The sequence below is a fragment of the Bufo bufo genome, chromosome 2, assembly GCF_905171765.1.
Source record: "Bufo bufo chromosome 2, aBufBuf1.1, whole genome shotgun sequence".
Lineage (NCBI taxonomy): Eukaryota > Metazoa > Chordata > Amphibia > Anura > Bufonidae > Bufo > Bufo bufo.
In genome coordinates, this window is record NC_053390.1 from 728,822,246 (window position 1) to 728,845,129 (window position 22,884).

Here is a 22,884-nt window from a genome sequence, read left to right on the forward strand (position 1 = left end):
CCACAATTCCAAGAAAATGCTGTTTAATCCATGTGCAAATGATGTCTTAAGTGCACCGTGGGCAGGCCTGAGCTACACCATCCTCCTTGACACTTTTACAGGTCAGGCGTCTGAATCATCATCTCATCTGGCCCTTTCAATCAAGTGGAAGGGGGCTGGCCAGCAAAGTAGAGCAGAGGCGCTAAGGTGCCCCGAGTAGCTCAGACCTGCCCTCTGTGCACTGAAGTCATAATTTGCATTTTCTTGGAATTAAAGCGACGGATCGGGGAATGATTAGCTAAGGCATTGTGCCTAGACTGATTTTGATTTTACAGATGACGGATTCCCTTTAAATGGGTATTTCCCATCTTCTAGAGAGAGGACATCTCACTTTGCTGGCACTTTATAAGATGGGAATAATCATTTAAACTGGACCTAGTATAAGAAGAGCTCACCCCACCCTTTACTCTACCAGTGTGCAAGTCTTCATCTGGAATAAAAAAATTGGAGTCCTTTCCCTGCCACTGACATAACTCTCACCATTTAAAAGGACGTTGCCATGACTGTTTCTATGATAAGAAACGTTCAGCATTCGGCGCAGGCGTGGTGAGGGAAAGACGCTCGCAGGCTGCCAGCTTCCTCACCGCGCCTGCGCCGAATACTGAACGGCGCGAGATTTCTCCAGAGCGCTGCCTGGCCCTGTCAATCAGGACTTGGAGGGAGGCGACAAAGGTGGGAGAACGGAGCCTCTAGGAGCAGGAACAACGCCCCCCTCCTCTTCTAGAGGCTAATTAGTATATTATAAAAGTTAGATTTCTGGCGTAACGGGGGCATAGATAAAAGTAGGAATAGGCTAGTTAGGTTTAGCTGACATTAGCACATCGCTAATGTCAGCTAGCTTGATAGGGTTAAATCCGGTGACAGAATCCCTTTAAAGCTTGGCTCGTAGGAAATGTCAGGAGATGCCTAAGATCCACTCTAGTGATTTGCTGAGCAGGTACGGTATCTCCTGGCAATTAGGACATGTTGAGCCAGGACCAGGTAGTGGAGGACAGCAAGAGCCAGAGCAGCATCAGAACAGCAGTGGCAGGGGATCAGTGAGAGGTAGTATGGCTTTTACCATTTTTAACCCCATACTAACCATATTTAACCCCTTCTACCCCGGGCCAGTTTTCACCTTCCTGCCCAGGCCATTTTTTGAAAATCTGACATGTGTCACTTTATGTGGTAATAACTTTGGAACGCTTTTATTTATCCAAGCCATTTTGAGATTGTTTTCTCGTGACACATTGTACTTCATGACAGTCATTTGAGTCAATATATTTCACCTTTATTTATGAAAAAATCCCAAATTGACCAAAAATTTGGAAAAATTCGCAATGGTCAAAATTTCAATTTCTCTGCTTTTAAAACAGAAAGTGATACCTCATAAAATATTTATTACTTAACATTCCCCATATGTCTACTTCATGTTTGCATCATTTTGTAAATGTCATTTTATTTTTTGGGGACATTAGAAGGCTTAGGCTACTTTCACACTTGCGTTCGGAGCGGATCCGTCTGGTGTCTGCACAGACAGATCCGCTCCTATAATGCATGATCCGTCTGCACGGATCCGTCTGCATAACTCATAGTGATGGGGACGCTTCAAGTTAGAATATACTAAAAGAAATGTGTACATGACTGCCCCCTGCTGCCTGGCAGCACCCGATCTCTTACAGGGGGCTGTGATCCGCACAATTAACCCCTCAGGTGCCGCACCTGAGGGGTTAATTATGCGTATCATAGCCCCCTGTAAGAGATCAGGTGCTGCCAGGCAGGAGGGGGCAGACCCCCCTCCCTCCCCAGTTTTAAATTCATTAGAGCCAGTGCGGCCCCCCTCCCTCCCCAGAATTATATTCATTGGTGGCAAGTGCGGCCCCACCCCCCTTCCTCCCCAGTATTATATTGATTGGTGGCCAGTGCGGCCCCCCTCCCTCCCTCGTATTATATTCATTGGTGGCCAGTGCGGCCCCCCCTCCCCCTAATTAAAATCACCCCATCATTGGTGGCAGCGGAGAGTTCCGATCGGAGTCCCAGTTTAAATCGCTGGGGCTCCGATCGGTTACCATGACAGCCAAGACGCTACTGCAGTCCTGGCTGCCATGGTTACTTAGCAATTGTAGAAGCATTATACTTACCTGCGATGTCTGTGACCGGCCGGGCGCTCCTCCTACTGGTAAGTGAAAGGTCTGTGCTATAAGCAATGCGCCGCACAGACCTTTTACTTACCAGTAGGAGGAGCGCCCGGCCGGTCACAGACATCGCAGGTAAGTATAATGCTTCTAAAATTGCAGGGGGGGGGGCACACTGACCACCAATGAATATAATACTGGGAAGGGAGGGAGGGAGGCCGCACTGGCCACCAATGAATATAATACTGGGGAGGGAGGGGGGGCTGCACTGGCCACAAATTAATTTAAAACTGGGGAGGGAGGGGGGTCTGGCCCCTGCTGCCTGGCAGCACCTGATCTCTTACAGGGGGCTATAATACGCACAATTAACCCCTCAGGTGCGGCACCTGAGGGGTTAATTGTGCGGTTCACAGCCCCCTGTAAGAGATCAGGTGCTGCCAGGCAGCAGGGGGCAGTTATTACACAGTTCTCAGTATATTCTAATTGGAAGCGTCCCCATCACTATGGGAACGCCTCTGTGTTAGAATATACTGTCGGATTTGAGTTTCACGATCTAACTCAAATCCGATGGTATATTCTAACATAGAGGCGTTCCCATGGTGATGGGGACGCTTTAAGTTAAAATATACCATCGGATTGGAGAAAACTCCGATCTGATGGTATATTAATAGGGACTCCTAACTTTACACTCAAAGTCAATGGGGGACGGATCTGTTTGCAATTGCACTATATTGTGTCAACGTCAAACGGATCCGTCCCCATTGACTTGCATTGTAAGTCAGGACGGATCCGTTTGGCTCCGCACGGCCAGGCGGACCCCGGAACGCTGCAAGCTGCGTTCAGGTGTCCGCCTGCTGAGCGGAACGGAGGCCAAACGGTGCAAAACTGATGCATTCTGAGCGGATCCGCATCCACTCAGAATGCATTGGGGCTGTACGGATCCGTTCGGGGCCGCTTGTGAGAGCCTTTAAACGAAACTCACAAGCGGAACCCCGAACGCAAGTGTGAAAGTAGCCTTAGAATTCTAAAAAAAAAAAAAAATACAAAAATTTCCAAAACCCACTTTTTAACCTCCTGCCGTCACACTAACGCCGAAAGGAGTCACTGCGGCGGCTCTCTCAGGTCTCAATGACGCCTATTGGCGTCATCTCATAAGACCCGAGATTTCGCGCGCATGCGCGTGTTCACAGCGACGCACGGCTGAGAAGTTAAACTACAGCCTGCCAGCGACGATCATTCGCTGGCAGGCTGTAGATGTTAAAATAATCGCATCAGAAAGGTATATTAGACGCTGTTTTGTTAACAGCGTCTGATATACCTGCTACCTGCTCCTCTGGTGGTCCCTTTTGCTTAGATCGACTACCAGAGGGGACAGGCAGCTCTGTAAGTAGCACCAAGCACCACACTACACTACACCCCCCCCCCCCCCCCCCGTCACTTAACCCCTTATTAACCCCTGATCACTCCATATAGACTCCCTGATCACCCCCGTCATTGATCACCCCCCCCCGTAAGGCTCCATTCAGACGTCCGCATTTTGCGGATCCGCACATTGCCAGAACTATATAGAAAATGCCTTTTCTTGTCCGCAATTGCAGACAAGAATAGGACATGTTCTATATTTTTGCGGAACCGAAGTGCGGACCCGGAAGTGCAGATCCGCAATTCCGGATCCGAGCGGGACAAAGTCTGTCCCTATAGAAATGAATGGGTCCGCAATTCCGTTCCGCAAAATGCGGAACAGAATTGCGGACGCGTGAATGGGGCCTAAGGGTCTCATATCACCGCAAGTTAGCTACTGGTTTGGTAGTTAGCGCCCAGCCCACTGCAGTCACTGATTAGCGTCATCGCTGTCGGTAATCAGCACTAGTACTATATAGTATCTGTAAGTGATCAAGACTGATCGCAATCAGATCTATATCAGTACATTAGGGTCACCTTAGGCTCTACAAAAAACGCAGTGTTCGCCCGATCAGGCCTGATCTTGTGCGCACACTTGCGTTCAGTCCGCCCCACCGCAATGACAGAATTTTTTTTTTTCTGATCACTGCAAAAACACTGTAAAATCACTGTGGAACTATAAAGATCACTTTTGAGGGGCATGGCGAGTTCAAAGTTTTTTTTTGCCACAAGTTAGTCGGAAATGGATTTTTTTATTTTTTTTCTTCTTACAAAGTCTCATATTCCACTAACTTGTGCCCAAAAATAAAATCTTACATGAACTCACCATACCCCTCACGGACTCCAAATGCGTAAAAATGCCCTGTGAAATCCTAAAAGGTACTCATTGGAATTTGTGCCCCTTTGCGCATCTTGGCTGCAAAAAAGTGTCACACATGTGGTATCGCCGTACTCAGGAGAAGTAGGGCAATGTGTTTTGGGGTGTATTTTTACATATACCCATGCTGGGTGAGAGAAATATCTCTGTAAATTGACAACTTTGTATAAAAAAAAATGGAAAAAGTTGTCATTTACAGAGATATTTCTCACACACAGGATGGGTATGTGTGAAAAAGACACCCCAAAACACATTGCCCTACTTCTCCTGAGTACGGCGATACCACATGTGTGACACTTTTTTGCAGCCTAGGTGCGCAAAGGGGCTCAAATTCCAATGAGTACCTTTTAGGCCTCTTTCACACGGGCGTTGCGGGAAAATGTGCGGGTGCGTTACAGGAACACCCGCGATTTTTCCGCGCGAGTGCGAAACATTGTAATGCGTTTTGCACTCTGTTGAGCATTTTCATACATATACAATATTATCTAATGACATTATAATCAAAATGAATGCTCATCTCATTGCCTTTAAGAATAAGATCAGCCTGAACCAAAGTTTTGTTATGTGGCTGGAAAGCCAAGATGAGTTCATGGCAAGTTCAGTCTACATAAAAAAATTATAATTGTGAACATAAATGGACATTGTATTGAAAGTTAGTGCTAAAGATATGAGACCATCTGTTAAGGAGTAAGTCAACTCCCTAAAACATGTATGTCTGGAGGGAACAAGGTTACTTGATAAGGACTCATGTCCGTATCACACACTACTGTATGAGGTTCAATTTATATATTCATAATTATATTATATATATATATCTTTGCATGGTATATTTAGTTTACAACATATGTTAATCAATAATTCATATAATGTGTTATCTATGTGTAACAATGTATCGATTTATATATATGTTATACCATGTATTTACCATTTAGAAGGTACAGAAAAAAAGTAAGTTTAAGTTAATTGGATTTCAAAACAATAGTTATTCATGGATGTAGATAAATGAAATGTACAAGTTCCGATGCCAAGCATCAAAGCCGCTATATAAAATTTTCATCAAGTCAACCTATATTTCAAAAAGATAGGAGAAGACAGTCAACTGCAACAAGTCCAGGATATAGGTAATTAAAAGTGTAAGGAAAAGACCTTCCTCAATGATTTATGGTAAGATAGGTCAACGAAGTCATGAAAACATATTATTAGATATTTAATTTTAATGCTTAAAAGTTGTTATGTTCATCTACAATACCACAGTGCCACCTGGAGGCAGATGGACAATATTATATTATTTCATTATTTATTCTATACCATATTAGGAGTTGATACAACGTCATGATGTTATTAGCATGCGAATACACCCACCCTACCTGATTGGGAATCCCTAACCTAAAGGGGATGATTCTTAGATAAGGGGGGGAATAATTACTCGTGTGCGGAGTAGCATAAAAAAAAAAAAAAAAAAGCTAGCAAGAGAAAAAAGGCGAGAGCTGGAGAGAAAAAAAAAGGAGAAAGAGAGAGAGGAGAAGTTGAGGTCTATCAAGATGGAAGCCATGGTGAGATGCGCTATGATGGACCACCCAGCTTTCCTAGGAGCAGAAGTGAGATTCCTACTAGGACTTGGTAAGAGACACAGAAAATGATATTTCATTTTATTAAGACTAATTTGATAGTGTGGGTGAAATTATACCATCTAGATTGGCGAATAAATAAATGATTAAATTAATTGATCATCTCCATATTGAGATGTAGTCTTAGGATATTGTGAGGCTTCATTTTACCTGCAGAAGAATCTAGACTCATAATCTAGCAAAGCATTAAATTATTTTTATATATTTATATATATATATATTTATATATATATATATATATATATATATATATATATATATATTTTGATAGAACATTCTTCGCCAAGCTAAGTGATGGATTCCCACAGGAAAGACGTCAAGTCCTTCCCATTTAAGATCCTAGATCCCTGTTATTTGTCTTAATAGTCTTACCAATGTTATATATGTGAAAATAGTCCAGGATGGGGCGGAAGGATACAGTTGTCTCTTCTAAGTTATATCCTTGGATGGAAGTGCCCATCTTGAAGCCATGTGATGTGTAGTTGGTTGGGGGGGGGGGGGGGGGGGCAGAATGTATGTAGCATTCTATATTGATGTCTAGGATTAGACATGCCCATCTTGATATCATGAGGTTTTCTCTGAACAGAAGTAATGTATATAACTTATGTTCATATTTTGATATCCTAACCTAATAATAGCTTGGTTATAATGTGACAAGTTATTTCCACTCACATGTATTGTTAAGCTTGTAATGCTTTATAATAATGCTATATATATTCATTTGCATGTATCTTTGTGTTTATTTACTTATATATGTTTATAATCTTGTAACCAATAAATCTGCATATTTTTATAATACCTGTGTATTGTTGTATAATGCAAAACTACATTTTATCATTAACGTCATCTCACGTCAAAAAGAACTTATTTATCTGAGGAAATAGTCGGACTCAGATGTGAATTGTATCAATTAGGTTGTCTACAATTCACCAGGTCATGATTTTAAGAATTTATGACAAATTTTATAAATTTTATTTTTTTATGGTTAATTATTTTTATGACCATAATTAATAATTCTTAATTGAATTATTACCACCCGACAACTCGCGTGAGAAAAATCACGCATGTTTGGTACCCAAACCCGAACTTCTTCACAGAAGTTCGGGCTTGGGATCGGTGTTCTGTAGATTGTATTATTTTCCCTTATAACATGGTTATAAGGGAAAATAATAGCATTCTGAATACAGAATGCTTAGTAAAACAGCGCTGGAGGGGTTAAAAAAAATAAAAAATAATTTAACTCACCTTAGTCCACTTGATCGCGATGCCGGCATCTCCTTCTGTCTCCTTTGCTGAACAGGACCTGTGGTGAGCGTCCATTACAGGTCAAGGACCTTTGATGACGTCACTCCGGTCATCACATGATCCATCACCATGGTAAAAGATCATGTGATGACCGGAGTGACGTCATCAAAAGGTCCTGTTCCTGTATTTAATGCTCACCAAAGGTCCTATTCAACAAAGGAGACAGAAGGAGATGCCGGGCTACGCGATCTAGTAGACTAAGGTGAGTTAAACTATTATTTATTTATTTTTTTAACCCCTCCAGCGCTGTTTTACTATGCATTCTGTATTCAGAATGCTATTATTTTCCCTTATAACCATGTTAGGCTGGGTTCACACGAGCGTGTCCGGATTAGGTCCGGATGCGTCCCGGTGTGTTGCGGCAAACCCGCGCGAGTAGGAATGCAATTGCAGTCAGTTTTGACTGCGATTGCGTTCCGATGTTCAGTTTTTATCGCGCGGGTGCAATGTGTTCTGCAACCGCGTGATAAAAAACCGACTGTGGTACCCAGACCCGAACTTCTTCACAGAAGTTCAGGTTTGGGTTAGTTGTAGTGTAGATTGTATTATTTTCCCTTATAACATGGTTATAAGGGAAAATAATAGCATTCTGAATACAGAATGCTTAGTAAAATAGCGCTGGAGGGGTTAAAAAAAAATAAATTAACTCACCTTCTCTTCTTGTTCGCGAAGTTCCCGGTATGATGAGTTGTGGGCTAAAGGACCTTTGGTGACGTCAGATCACATGCGCCAATCACATGGTCCATCACCGTGGTGATGGACCATGTGATTGGAGCATGTGATCTGACGTCACCAAAGGTCCTTTAGCCCACAACTCATCATACCAGGAACTTCGCGAACAAGAGGAGAAGGCGAGTTAATTTATTTGCTTTTTTTTTTTTTTTTACCCCTCCAGCGCTATTTTACTAAGCATTCTGTATTCTGCAGAATATAGAGCATGCTGCGATTTTCACGCAACGCACAAGTGATGCGTGAAAATCACCGCTCATCTGAACAGCCCCATTGAAATGAATGGGGCCGGATTCAGTGCGGGTGCAATGCGTTCACCTACCGCATTGCACCCGCGCGGAAATCTCGCCCGTGTGAACGCAGCCTTATAAGGGAAAATAATAATGATCGGGTCTCCATCCCGATCGCCTCCTAGCAACCGTGCGTGAAAATTGCACCGCATCCGCACTTGCTTGCGGATGCTTGCGATTTTCACGCAACCCCATTCACTTCTATGGGGCCTGCGTTGCGTGAAAAATGCAGAATATAGAGCATGCTGCGATTTTCACGCAACGCATAAGTGATGCGTGAAAATCACAGCTCATGTGAGCAGCCCCATAGAAATGAATGGGTCGGTATTCAGTGCGGGTGCAATGCGTTCACCTCACGCATCGCATCCGCGCGGAATACTTGCCAGTGTGAAAGGGGCCTTAGGAGGGCATTTTTAGACATTTGGATTCCAGACTTCTTCTCACGCTTTAGGGCCCCTAAAATGCCAGGGCAGTATAAATACCCCACAAGTGACCCCATTTTGGAAAGAAGACACCCCAAGGTATTCCGTGAGGGGCATGGCGAGTTCATGTAAAATTTTATTTTTTGTCACAAGTTAGTGGAATATGAGACTTTGGAGGGAAGGAAAAAAAAGAAAATAAAAAATATCATTTTCCGCTAACTTGTGCCAAAAAAAAAAAACTTCTATGAACTCGCCATGCCCTCGGAATACCTTGAGGTGTCTTCTTTCCAAAATGGGGTCACTTGTGGGGCATTTATACTGCCCTGGCATTTTAGGGGCCCTAAAGCGTGAGAAGTAGTTTGGAATCCAAATGCGTAAAAATGGCCTGTGAAATCCTAAAGGTACTCATTGGAATTTGGGCCCCTTTGTGCACCTAAGCTGCAAAAAAGTGTCACACATGTGGTATCGCCGTACTCAGGAGAAGTAGGGCAATGTGTTTTGGGGTGTATTTTTACATATACCCATACTGTGTGAGAAATCTCTGTAAATTACAACTTTTTAATTTTTTTTATACAAAGTTGTCAGATATTTCTCTCACCCAGCATGGGTATATGTAAAAATACACCCCAAAACACATTGCCCTACTTCTTCTGAGTACGGCGATACCACATGTGTGACACTTTTTTGCAGCCTAGGTGCGTAAAAGGGGCCGAAAGTCCAACGAGTACCTTTAGGCTTTACAGGGTTGCTCACAATTTAGCCCCGCCCAAAATGTCAGAACAGTAAACACACCACACAAATGACCCCATTTCGGAAAGTAGACACCCCAAGGTATTCACTGAGGGGCATAGTGAGTCCGTGGGAGATTTTTATTTTTTTTGCCAGAAGTTAGCAGAAATGGAAACTTTATTATTTATTTTTTTTCCTCAGAAAGTGTCATTTTCCGCTAACTTGTGAAAAAAAAGTCAGAGCTGCTTCAAAATGCGGAAATTCACATTTTTGTACCATAGTTTGTAAACGCTATAACTTTTGCGCAAACCAATAAATATACACTTATTGGATTTTTTTTTTATCAAAGACATGTAGCACAATAAATTCTGACACAAACTTGTATAGAAATGTAATTATATTTGAACAATTTTACCAGAAAAAGTTAAAAATACACTTTTTTGGAGAAAATTGCAGTCTATTTTGATTAATATCAGAAAAACGAAAAATGTCAGCAGCAATTAAATACCACCAAAAGAAAGCTGTATTTGTGAGAAGAAAAGGAAGTAAAATTCATTTGGGTGCCAAGTTGCATGACCGAGCAATAAACCGCTAAAGTTGTGAAGTGCCGATTTGTAAAAAAGGGCCTGGTCACTAGGGGGGTATAAACCTGTGGTCCTTAAGTGGTTAAGGACCAGTTAAGGTCTGAAGTCACTTTGTGGGGCTTACATAATAGAAACCCCTATAAATGACCCCATTGTAGAAACTACACCCCTCAAGTTACTCAAAACTGATTTTACAAACTTGCTTTTTTGGCACTTTTTATTTTAATTTTTTTTACGGTGTTCACCTGAGGAGTTCGGTCATGTGATATTTTTATAGAGCTGGTTGTTACGGACACAGCGATACCGAATATGTATACTTTCTTTTTTTTAATTTCACTTTAACACAATAATTGCATTTTTGAAACCCCCCAAAAAATGATGTGTTTTAGTGTCTCCATGTTCTGACATTTTTTTTATTTTTTGGGCTACTGTCTTAGGTAGGGGCTTTTTTTTTTGCGGCATGAGGCGACGGTTTTATTGGTAGCAGTTTAAGGGGCATACACCTTTTTGATCGCTTAGTGTTTGTGATGTAAGGTGACAAAAAAAACAGCTTTTATTTTTTTACGGTGTTTATCGGACGGGGTGAATCATGTGATATATTTATAGAGCCGGTCATTATGGACACGGCGATACCTAATATGTGTGGGTTTTTTTTCTATTTTTTTTATATAAAATCAGGGGAAAGGGGCCTTTTTTTCTTTTTTTTACTTGAAACGTCTTTTTTTTATTAAAAACTTTTTTAAAACTTTATTTCCCCTCTGATCCCCTCTGCAATGCATTACAATACAATGCATTGCCTGTTAGTGTATTACACTGAGTCATACACTAAAAGGTTGCCTAGGAGACTAGGCCTGGGGCTGGATCTCCTGGGCACCAGTAGAAGACAGGTCCCGATGCCGTGCAGAGGCTGCCCAATGCCTTGCACGGCATCGGGCTGTCTTCTTACCCATTGGGTCCCCGCCACAGCCGCGCGGGGACACGATGGGCTCCTTCACCCGTCGCAAATCCCTTCTATGCCGCGGTCAGCCCTGATTGCGGCATAGAAGGGGTTAATCGACCGGCATCGGCTTGTACAGCGATGCTGGCAGATACAGCAGGAGCCCGGCTACCAGGGACTGCCAGGCCCCTGCAGGGATCAGGCGCGCACTGCTCCGGTGCCCGCCCGATCACCATGACGTAACAGTATGTCAAAATGCGGGAACGCAACTGTCACCATGACGTACTATTACGTCATATGTCGGGAAGGGGTTAAATATATAAATATATATATGCATATATACACACTGCCAGACCCGCACACTTGGTGTTACAGTTAGGAGTACTGAGCGCAGTCATCTGACCTTTAGTTGAAGCGGGGTTAGCATTGAAAATCTATTGAAAACTACTCTGCAGCAAACGTTAATGTCCTCTCATAAAGGCACCTTCCTTATTAAAAGAAGCTGGCCGACCGCTTTGTGTCTAGTCACACACCATATGGCGGTAAAAGAACTGAATGGGCCAGGTCTGCCAGAGCAGGGGGCGCTGCTACTTTTCAGCTCTGCAATCTGGCTTACATGACACATCAGAAAGTCATTTTCACTTTATATATAAAACAGCATTAAATGCTGGGACTATACCTGCGTATTCATAAAACCACTCCAGGCACCTCTTGCTTGAAAAAGCTTCGTCCTCTGCTCTTATTCTGGAAGAGTCGTATTTCTTATACATTCTGAAAGGTGAAATGTAGAGGAAGATTATGTTCAGTTTTAGCAAAGCCTAGTCTACTGCAAATGCTGAATTAAGGCTCTGGTCAAATAGGGGCCATATGGGACCGCATACTGTAATGTTATATGCAGTAAAATCTTTCATTTTCTGACAGAAACCTGACGGATCCCACTAGTCAGTTGGGCACGTGATGTTTGTTACTAATATATGATGGCTCCAGTGCTCCCGGTAACCTCAATGTTCTGCTCCTCTAACGGAGCAGATCACCGGAATCTGAAACACTGGTGTGAACACAGCCTGACAAGTAAAACAAGCTTTTTCTGCCTTATGTTAAGGCCTCATGCACACGGCCGTTGTTTTGGTACACATCCGAGCAGCTGTTTTGGCGGCTCGGATGCGGACCCATTCATGTCAATGGGGCCACAAAAGATGCGGACAGCACTTAGTGTGCTGTCCGCATCCGTTGCTCCGTTCCGTGGCCCTGCTAAAAAAATATAACATGTCCTATTCTTGTCCGCTCTTTGCGGACAAGAATAGGCATTTATATTAAAGGCTGTCCGTGCCATCCGTGATTTGCGGACCGCCAAACACACCACGGTCGTGTGCATGAGGCCTGAGGGTAACTGATCACAAATCATTAAAAGGAAGAGTTGTATTTAATGAGAACATCTAATGTATTGTATGACTTTAAAAAAAAACAAAAAACTTTAGATAGTTTTTTTCTGGGAGGGGACGTGGCAAAAAAAAAAATTTAAAATTCCGTCACTGGGGATTTTTTATGAGGTTTACCGTGTGAGATAATTTAATAGATCGGGTCATTACAGACGCAGCAATAGCAATTCTCTTTTCCCTTTCCATGTGAAATTGCTGATCTGTTATTTGAATGCTGTGGCCTTACCGGGCCAGTAACGTAATGTTCATTGGTCATATGGCTATGTGCTCCTAAGTCCTACTCATGTAAATGGGCCTGGGCTGCAAAACAAAGCACAGCCACTATACAATGTACACCGCTGTGCTTGTTAAGCTGCGGTGATAGCCGAGTACAGCGTTCGGCTATCTCTGGTGCTCCTACAGAAATGAATGGAGCGGCAGCAAGCTTTTCCGACCAGCAGCTTGGTCCATTTCAGGGGGTTTCACACGGTACAGGACCCCTGTTCTTGTGATCAGTGGGGGTCCCTGAACTGGGACAGCCACCCATCTGATGGTTATAACCAGAATACCCCTTTAAAGGGTTTCTGTCACCCCGATTTACACGGCAGACGGGGCCAGCAGGAGAACCAACGCTGGCCTGGCCCTGCCAATCAAGAATGAAGGGCGTGGAAATGAGGTGGGCGAACGAAGCCTCTATAATGTCAGCCTGTTTAATAGCGAAAATTGGGGTGACAGAAACCCTTTAAGGCCATCTGAAACCAGCCCGAGAGGTGGTAAAGTGCAGGCATGAGCCGTAATAGTTTGGTATATGATACGGATGATGGGATTTATGATAGTTCTTAAGTAACAGAACTAAGAGCTAGAAATGTTCTCATTATTTATATGGCTGTTAATCTCCTACCCTTCATGTCTACTTTTCTTAGCCAAGAGGTCATCGCCAGCAGCAGGTCTCCTCTTTTTTCGTGGGGGCATAGTTTTAGTAAAGCAGTCTGAGGTGCTGCAGGAACGCAGACTTCCTGGAAAAAGAAAATAGAGTACATTCAGATTTAATAATTTCTCTATATGACTGTTGCGTACTGCCCACTTATAACCCTATATATCCTGACAACAATAAAATAAGCCAGGTCCCCAATGTCAGACATTAAAAGGCTTTCAGGCTCCTTCAGCAAACGGAGTCATACGACCATTAAATTTCTAATAAAGTCTGCAACAAATCCGATATATTGATTCCTATCTAAAGCTAATAGATATTTATTCTTACTGTAAGGACTCATGCCCACAATGGTATTTTCCATCCGTATGCTTTCTGCTTTTTTTGCGGATGGCACATGGATCCATTTATTTCTAGGGGTTCACAAAAAAAAACGACAGCACACAGATGTCATCCATGTGCTGTTGGCATCCGTATGTCCATTAGAACAAGTACTATTCTTGTCCGTATTGCAGAAGAGAATAGTCATTTCTAGTGATGGGAGTGAGAAAGTGTGGCAAGCACACAGATGGTGTCCGTATTTTGCAGATCCGTAGATTGTGGACCACAATACACGAGTGTGCGGAGGCCTTAGGATAACACTCTGTCCAAACTACCTTTAGGGAAAGTTCCATCAGGTTTCTATTTATTTATCGAATATATAGATTTTAAAGGACGGCTCTCCTTTTCCTGGTGATGTAATGGTGCTCCAAACTAATGATGCTCCCTAGTCACATTGAATAGATTCTTAAAGTAGTGTATATGTGAATGGGCACTCAAACATGAGTAATCACTAAGAACAATAAAAATACAATTTATTTGATGCTGAATCGTACAATAATCAATACTAGATAAAATGTAATAAAAAATATATTCAATAATCGTTAAGCTTGTAACAATAGATTGATGGCAGTGCTCCAGACTAAAAAAAATACCTAGTAGCCATTGGCTCCTGAACTGAAAAATGAAGGAGCCAAATTAAATTTTTAGTTGCCAAATCGAAACCGAATAAAAATTTTGGTATCGTGACAGTACTACACCGATCAGATTGGCGTAGGGTTGTTTCGATACCAAAATTTTTATTCGCTTTTGTCACCATAAAAAAGTATTGCGATACTCAATACCACGCAAAAAAAAAAAGCTGCGTGCATTTCGCATTTTATGAAACGTTCGGCCCATAATAGAACAGTCCTATCCTATTTTTTTGGGTGACAAGGGGACTAAAAAATGGCGAATCGCATGGTTATTTATTTATTTATTTCTGTTACGGCGCTCACCGCATAGGAGATAATTTTTAATAATTTAATAGTTTGGACTTTTCGGACGCAGCGGTATGTAATATGTTTATTTATTGTTTATATATTTTATATGTAAAATTGGGAAAGGGGGGATTCAAACTAAATATTTTAGGGTACTTCAACACTAGCGTTTTTCTTTTCCGGCATAGAGTTCCGTCACAGGGGCTCTATACAGGAAAAGAACTGATCAGGCATATCCCCATGTATTCTGAATGGAGAGTAATCCGTTCAGGATGCATCAGGATATCTTCAGTTCAGTCATTTTAACTGATCAGGCAAAAGATAAAACCGCAGCATGCTACGGTTTTATCCCCGGCAAAAAAAACTGAAGACTTGCCTGAATGCCGGATCCGGCATTTTTCCCCATAGGAATGTATTAGTGCCAGATCCGGCATTCAAAATACCAGAAATGTGAAAAAAGATACAAGACTGATCCGTCTGTCCGCATGACAAGCGGAGAGATGGATTCGTTCTTGCAATGAATTTGTGAGATGGATCCGCATCCAGATGCGTCTCACAAATGCTTTCAGTCACATCCAGATCGGTGGATCCGGCAGGCAGTTCCAACGACGGAACTGCTTGCCGGATCACACTGCCGCAAGTGTGAAAGTAGCCTTAGTGTTTGTGTTTTTTTTTACTTACTATTAGCCCCCTTACAGGCTGGAACCCTTGTCCTATTCACCCTTAGGCCCCTTTCACACGGGCGAGATTTCTGTGCGGGTGCAACGCGTGAGGTGAACGCATTGCACCCGCACTGAATACCGACTCATTCACTTCTATGGGGCTGTGCACATGAGCGGTGATTTTCACGCATAACTTGTGCGTTGCGTGAAAATCGCAGCATGCTCTATGTTGTGCGTTTTTCACCCAATGCAGGCCCCATAGAAGTTAATGGGGCTGCGTGAAAATCGCAAGCATCCGCAAGAAAGTGCGGATGTGGTGAGATTTTCACGCAGGGTTGCTAGGATGAAAGTCTATTCACTGTATTATTTTCCCTTATAAGATGGTTATAAGGGAAAAGAATAGCATTCTTTAATACAGAATGCTTAGTAGAAGGTCAATTGAGGGTTAAAAAATAAAAATAAAATTAACTAACCTCCTCCAATTGATCCCGTAGCTGCCGGTCTGTTCTTTCTTCAGGACCTGTGGTGACATCACTGTGCTCATCACATGATCCATCACCATGGTAATGGACCATGTGATGAGCTCAGTGAAGTCACCACAGGTCCTTTGACAGGTCCTGAAGAAAGAACAGGAGACCGGCGAGTTCATTTTTATTTTATTTCTTAACCCTCATTGGCACTGCGCCAATGTTTATTATACTGGGGTGTTTGGGGGGGGCACACTGCGCCACCAATGTTTATTATACTGGGGTGTTGGGGGGGGCGCCACCAATGAAGATAACTGACCTGTTAATACAAATACAGGGTTGACTGCACCTGAAGGGTTAACTGCAGCGGATCGCAGCTCCCTGTCATAGAGGTCGGGTGCCGGCTATTTGATTCCGGCACCCGCCTCCTGTATTTGTATTAACAGGTCAGTTATCTTCATTGGTGCCGCAGTGGCCACAGCCCCTCCCCTCCTCCTCCTGTCTCTCCCTCCCCCCTGTGCTGCCGCCGCCGCCAATAAGAAGAGAGACAGGAGGAGGAGGGGAGGGGCTGTGGCCACTGCGGCACCAATGAAGATAACTGACCTGTTAATACAAATACAGGAGGCGGGTGCCGGAATCAAATAGCCGGCACCCGACCTCTATGACAGGGAGCTGCGATCCGCTGCAGTTAACCCTTCAGTTATCTTCATTGGTGGCGCAGTGGCCACAGCCCCTCCCCTCCTCCTCCTGTCTCTCTTCTTATTGGCGGCGGCGGCAGCACAGGGGGGAGGGAGAGACTCCTCCACTGCGCTACTGAGACCATCGGTGGCGGGGCAGAGAATTATCATCTCCGGTGCCCCGCCACTGTATTCAACTGCAGAGCTGCGGCGGCGGGTCTAGTTGCAAATGGCGACAAGACTAAAAAGTCTTATCGCCATTTGTAAATTCTAAGTCGCATTGGCGACCATTTTGGTCGCCATCTGGAGCCATGGATGGTGATCTGATACACTGCCCTTGAATTAGCTTTTATACCCTAGTATTGGGCAACCTCGGATGGTACAGTGTGACGGTATCAATAAACTATTTGGGCAGTGTACGGGATCAGCAAGTTAGCTAGCATCTACTGAACAATATATCAGAAGTCTCTGAATCGACAATATATTAAAATATACAAATTAAGGGTAACGTCGCTATGCTCTGTAGGAACCAACCGCTATGGTATCCGGGTAATTGGAATTGCCAATTATTCTAGAATGATCATTTTATGTCCATCATACAGTGAAAAATAATATAGCAATTACTTATTATCCATAGTACAATAGAGAGGATGTGATAGTTTTTTCCAAAAAATTGTGAATTCATATAATTATGTATTCCAAAAGCACGCCCAGGCTGGGGACGGATCTGGTGCTCTGGAACAGGTACATAGACTATATTATCTTTATTTGGCAAAATGGGGAATCAAAATTACAAACCTTTTTTGGATGAGATCAATAAGAACCAATACAACCTTCTCTTCTCATCTAATATCAACAACAAAACATAAAGAATTTTTAGATTTACAAATTACTACTAATGAGGATCAATATATATGTAATACGTATCAGAAATCCGTTGCAAGGAATAGCTTCATTCTGTTCTCAAGCTGTCACCTACCCAAGATGGCTGCTCAACATTCCTCTTGGACAGTTCCGCAGAATTAAAAGAAACTGTACCAATAGAGAGAAGAAGAAGCTATCCAAATGAGGGAACAATTCCAGATCAAAAATTATCCAGAAAAAGTGATAGACAATGCATTACAAAAAGTTAGAGAAATAGACAGAAAAGCCTTCTTTGCAACAAAAAAAAGGCAACAAACCCAGATAGAACTGAGAAAAAAAAAACAAGAAAGAAACTTTACGCATAATTTTGCCCTATAATGCACAATTCAAGACCATTGAAAGAATTATAAAAAAGCATTGGCACTACATTCAAAAAGATAAAGGTAATAGGACCTATAATACCTGTGCTGCCGAAGATTGTATATACAAAGGCCCCAAATCTGGGTTTAAAAATAGCCCCTTCTATCAGACACCCTAAAAAGAATAATCAATCCATACAAAAGTGGTTAAAAATTAATGGCTTCCACAGATGTGAAAGCTGTATACATTGTAGAAATGCATCATTTCCTAAAAAGACAACCAGAATATGTTCGACACAGAATTCCTTCTCTTTTGAAATAAAAGATTTTTTAACGTGTAATTCCTCCAATGTCATATTATCCAATGCCCATATTCCAAACAATACATTGGCAGGTCAAAAAGACCCCTGAAGGTCAGAGTAGCAGAACATATAAAAAATATATATATCAAGAATGGATTTAAGAAGCACTCCCTGTCCAAACATTTCAAAGTAGTCCATAATCAAGACCCAAAGGGCCTTACTTTTGCGGCACTAGAACAAGTAGAACGTCACTGGAGGGGGGGGGGGGGACCATATTGCAAGAATGTCAAGAGCGGAATCTAGACGGATTTTAGACTTTGGCAGTCTCTTACCAGAGGGTCTGAATGCTGAATTGGAGGAGATCTTCGGTTTCCTTTGAAAGGGTGGGCGCCCCCTGCCGACCAGGGATCGCAGTCCGGCTGCTTATCAGCACTGCGAACCCTCCTTGGTCGAGGGCTCCCATCCTGTATACTTTAGAATGAGCTGTATTGGAGTACCCTTCGGTTTGATGTACTTAGAATAATGTGAAATACAATGTCTTGCTTTATTAATGGTTTCCAATATTTTAGAGATTTTATATCTATATGGACGTTTTATCCATTTCTTTATTTATATGTGATGTTGAAAGTCAATTATAACAGCAAAGCAACATGTGTGGCTCAATATCAGCTACTGAAAGTATATTACAGCTGGTATACATACTAAATAGCAAAAAACACATGAGTACCGAAGGAAAAAGCATGAAAACCGCCTGGAACCGCGATAGACCGGGATTTGTGACTCCTACACTTCAAAATCCGGTCCAACTTTTCTATATATCTTGAGATGCATCGGTATAAAACCCAGCTGTCTTTTCATAGCAAGTGTAGCCACTGATGAAGGAATAAGCAGATACTCCGAAACACGTTTGGCGAGCTTTATACACTTGCAAATCCGACATAGAAGCAGTGAACATTATGGGGAATATCCATTGATGTGGTACATAACCCTATAATAAAAAATTAGTGAGGGGATTCACTGAAAAACATCAGAGATAGAGGTATACAAGCCCGGACGACAACTAGATCTTGAAGGAGCTGATCCTCACTACAAGTGTCTGAAAGATCCGGGACACGTGGGACACCAAGCGCATGCAGACTATACTCGGCAATCCACAGCCCAGTCAGCGGAGATATCGGGGCTGCCGCATACAATCAGCGCGGCATACTACTTCACAACAGATTGGGAGATACGAGATGTGGAACTTTCACAGCAACTAATCTACGTAAGAAACTACTAAACTCTCTTCTCATATTTCTACACCACACCAATGGAGGTAAGCTTACCAGCCTAATCACCACGGATGGATGTAGATCTCATAACAGTGAGTACAACAAATACAAAAGAATAGAGCATTAGGAATAACCCCTGTAATTACGGTAATTGTTATAGAGTCTCATTGAGAACATTTGAACAAGTGATTAAAGGGGTTCTGCAGTTTGTTTTAACTGATGATCTATCCTCTGCATAGATCATCAGCATCTGACCGGCGGGGGTCCGACACCCAGGACCCCCACCGATCAGCTGTTTGAGAAGGCAGCGGCACTTCAGCAGCGCCGCAGCTTTCTCACTGTTTACCGCTGGCCCAGTGACGTCACGACTAGTATCAACTGGCCTGGGCGCGGCTATACTCCGTTCTCTTGAATGGAGCTTAGCCGCGCCCAGGCCAGTTGATACTATTTGTGACGTCACTGCGCCAGTGATAAACAGTGCAGGGCTCCAGACTAAAAAAATATATAAAGGAGCCATTGGCTCCTAACCTGAGAAATTTAGGAGCCAAATTAAAATTTTTAGTCGCCAAATTTAAAATACATAGAATTACGGTATAATAAAAAAAAAAAAAAAACACACGTCTTACCTAGGGTTGTCACGATACCAAAATTTGGACTCGATACCATAAAAAAGTATTGCGTTACTCCATACCACGTGAAAAAAAGAAAAACACCAAAAAAGCCGCGTGCATTCCACATTTTATGGAACGTCTGGACCATAATAGAACAGTCCTAACCTAATTTTTGTCGGGACAAGGTGACTAAAAAATGGCAAATTGCACGTTTTGTTTTTTTTTTTCTGTTACGGCGTTCACCGCATAGGAGATATTTTAAAATATTTTGATAGTTCGCACTTTTTTTGGGCTTGGCGATATGTAATTTTTTTTATTGTTTATATATTTTATATGTAAAAATTGGGCAAGGGAGTGATTTAAACGGAATATATATATATATTTTTTACCTTTTATTAGGGTGAATAGGATCTTACACTCTCCCTGCTGCTCTGTGCTTTGTGCACACAGCAGCAGGGAGCAGACTATGGCAGCCAGGGCTTCAATAGCGTCCTGGCTGCCATGGTAACCGATCGGAGCCCCAGGATTACACTGCTGGGGCTCCGATCGGAACTGCCACCAAGGATTATAATACTTGGGTATTCATTGACCTGGCATGGAAGGCTGCCTTACGGTGACGAGCCTGTGAGATCTAGCCCCCTGGATCTCACAGGCCGGAAGCTGTATGAGTAAGGCCGAATGCACACAGCCGCGTTCGAGAGCGGTCCCTGGTATGCCGGGCTGGATTCCTGTTCAGAGCAGGAGCGCACGGCGTCATTGGTTGCTATGACGCCGTGCGCTTCATGCCGCCGCTGCTGTACAGTAATACACTCGTATAGATCATACGATTGTATTACTGTAGTGCAGCGGCGGCATGAAGCGCACGGCGTCATAGCAACCAATGACGCCGTGCGCTCCTGCTCTGAACAGGAATCCAGCCCGGCATACCACGGACCGCTCTCAGCTGCGGAACATAGCCGTGTGCATTCGGCCTAATACTCACTGTATTACTCATACAGCCAATGCATTCCAATACAGAAGTATTGGAATGCATTGTAAAGGGATTAGACTCCCAAAAGTTCAAGTCCCAAAGTGGGACAAAAAAAAAAGTGAAAAAAAAAAGTTTCCCCCCAAAAAATTAAAAGTTTGAAGTAAAAATAAACAAAAACATAATTTTCCCCAAATAAAGTAAAAAAAAAAAAAATGGTAAAAAATAGGGGGGGGGGGGGAATAAAAAAAGTATACATATTAGGTATCGCCGCGTCCGTATCGACCGGCTCTATAAACATATCACATGACCTAACCCCTTATGTGAATACCGTAAAAAAATAAAAATGGTGTAAAAAAAAAAAGCCATTTTCTCACCTTACATCACAAAAAGTGTAATAACAAGCGATCAAAAAGTCACACGCACCCCAAAATAGTGCCAATAAAACAGTCATCTCATCCTGCAAAAATCATACCCTACCCAAGGCAATCGCCCAAAAACTGAAAAAATTTGGGCTCTCAGACTATGGAAACACTAAAACATGATTTTTTTTTGTTTCAAAAAAGAAATCAGTGTAAAACTTACATACATAAATAAAAAAATAAAAAAAAGAAGAAGTATACATATTAGGTATCGTCGCGTCCGTGACAACCTGGTCTATAAAAATACCACATTATCTAACCTGTCAGATGAATTTTGTAAATAACAAAAAATAAAAACGGTGCCAAAAAAGCTATTTCTTGTTACCTTGCCTCACAAAAAGTGTAATCTAGAGCAACCAAAAATCATATGTACCCTAAACTAGTACCAACAAAACTTCCACCCTATCCCGTAGTTTCTAAAATGGGGTCACTTTTTTGGAGTTTCTACTCTAGGGGTGCATCAGGGGGGCTTCAAATGGGACATGGTGTCAAAAAAACAACAAAAACCAGTCCAGCAAAATCTGCCTTCCAAAAACCGTATGGCATTCCTTTCCTTCTGCGCCCTGCCGTGTGCCCGTACAGCAGTTTACGACAACATATGGGGTGTTTCTGTAAACTACAGAATCAGGGCCATAAATACTGAGTTTTGTTTGGCTGTTAACCCTTGCTTTGTAACTGGAAAAAATGGATTAAAATGGAAAATTTACCAAAAAAATAGATTTTTTGTACTCACCGTAAAATCCTTTTCTCGTAGTAGGCATTGGGGGACACAGCACCATGGGTATATGTCCAGCTGCCACTAGGAGGCTGACACTATAAACAAAAAAAGTGTTGGCTCCTCCCAGATGGGCTATACCCTCTGCACACAGCCGAGAGAGATCAGTCGGTACAAAAGCAGTAGGAAAGCTACACCTAACAAAAAACTGAGAAGCCAACAAGTCTTCAACGGGGGAAACCTCACAACCGAGCTCAGGAACAAGCCGAAACTGTAAACAAGTTAGAACTCAAGAAGAGTGGGATCTGTGTCCCCCAATGCCCACTACGAGAAAAGGATTTTACAGCGAGTACAAAAAATCCAATTTTCTCGTGCATGGCATTGGGGGACACAGCACCATGGGACGTCCCAAAGCAGACCCAGAGAAAAGAAACAGCGCCATGCAAACAATCTAAAGCACAGCCGCTTGCAGAACCTTGCGCCCCAGACTGGCGTCGACAGATGCCAACGAATGAATATGATAAAACTTTGAAAAAGTATGAATCGACGCCCAAGTGGTGGCCCGGCAGACCTGGGAAGCCGAGGCGTGATGGCGCACCGCCCAAGAGGCCCCAACCGCCCTAGTCGAGTGTGCGGTCAATCTGGAAGGGGAACACGCCTCTTCGCGACATAGGCCTCCATGACGGCTGACCGAACCCAGCGAGAAATGGTGGCCTTGGAAGCAGGCAAACCTTTACGGGGGCCTGCTGAGACCACAAAGAGAATCCAAACGCCGGAAGGATTCCGTGAGGCGAAGATAAAGGCGAAGGGCCCGGACAACATCCAGGCAATGGAGAGGCTTCTCACTTGGGGTGAGAAGGATTGG

The 22,884-nt window shown here is 42.9% G+C and overlaps 1 protein-coding gene across 2 annotated transcripts in view; it reads right to left on the minus strand.

Moving 5' to 3' along the window:
• The window catches only part of DCUN1D4 (defective in cullin neddylation 1 domain containing 4), an 85,587-nt gene that overhangs the window by 21,557 nt on the left and 41,146 nt on the right, over window positions 1-22,884 (minus strand). For both annotated transcript variants that reach the window (XM_040418880.1, XM_040418879.1), the window contains exons 4-5: window positions 13,375-13,489; window positions 11,735-11,826 (exon numbers count right to left, since the gene is read on the minus strand). In XM_040418880.1, coding sequence (XP_040274814.1) covers window positions 11,735-11,826; window positions 13,375-13,489 — 207 coding nt within the window. The remainder of the gene's footprint in view (window positions 1-11,734; window positions 11,827-13,374; window positions 13,490-22,884) is intronic.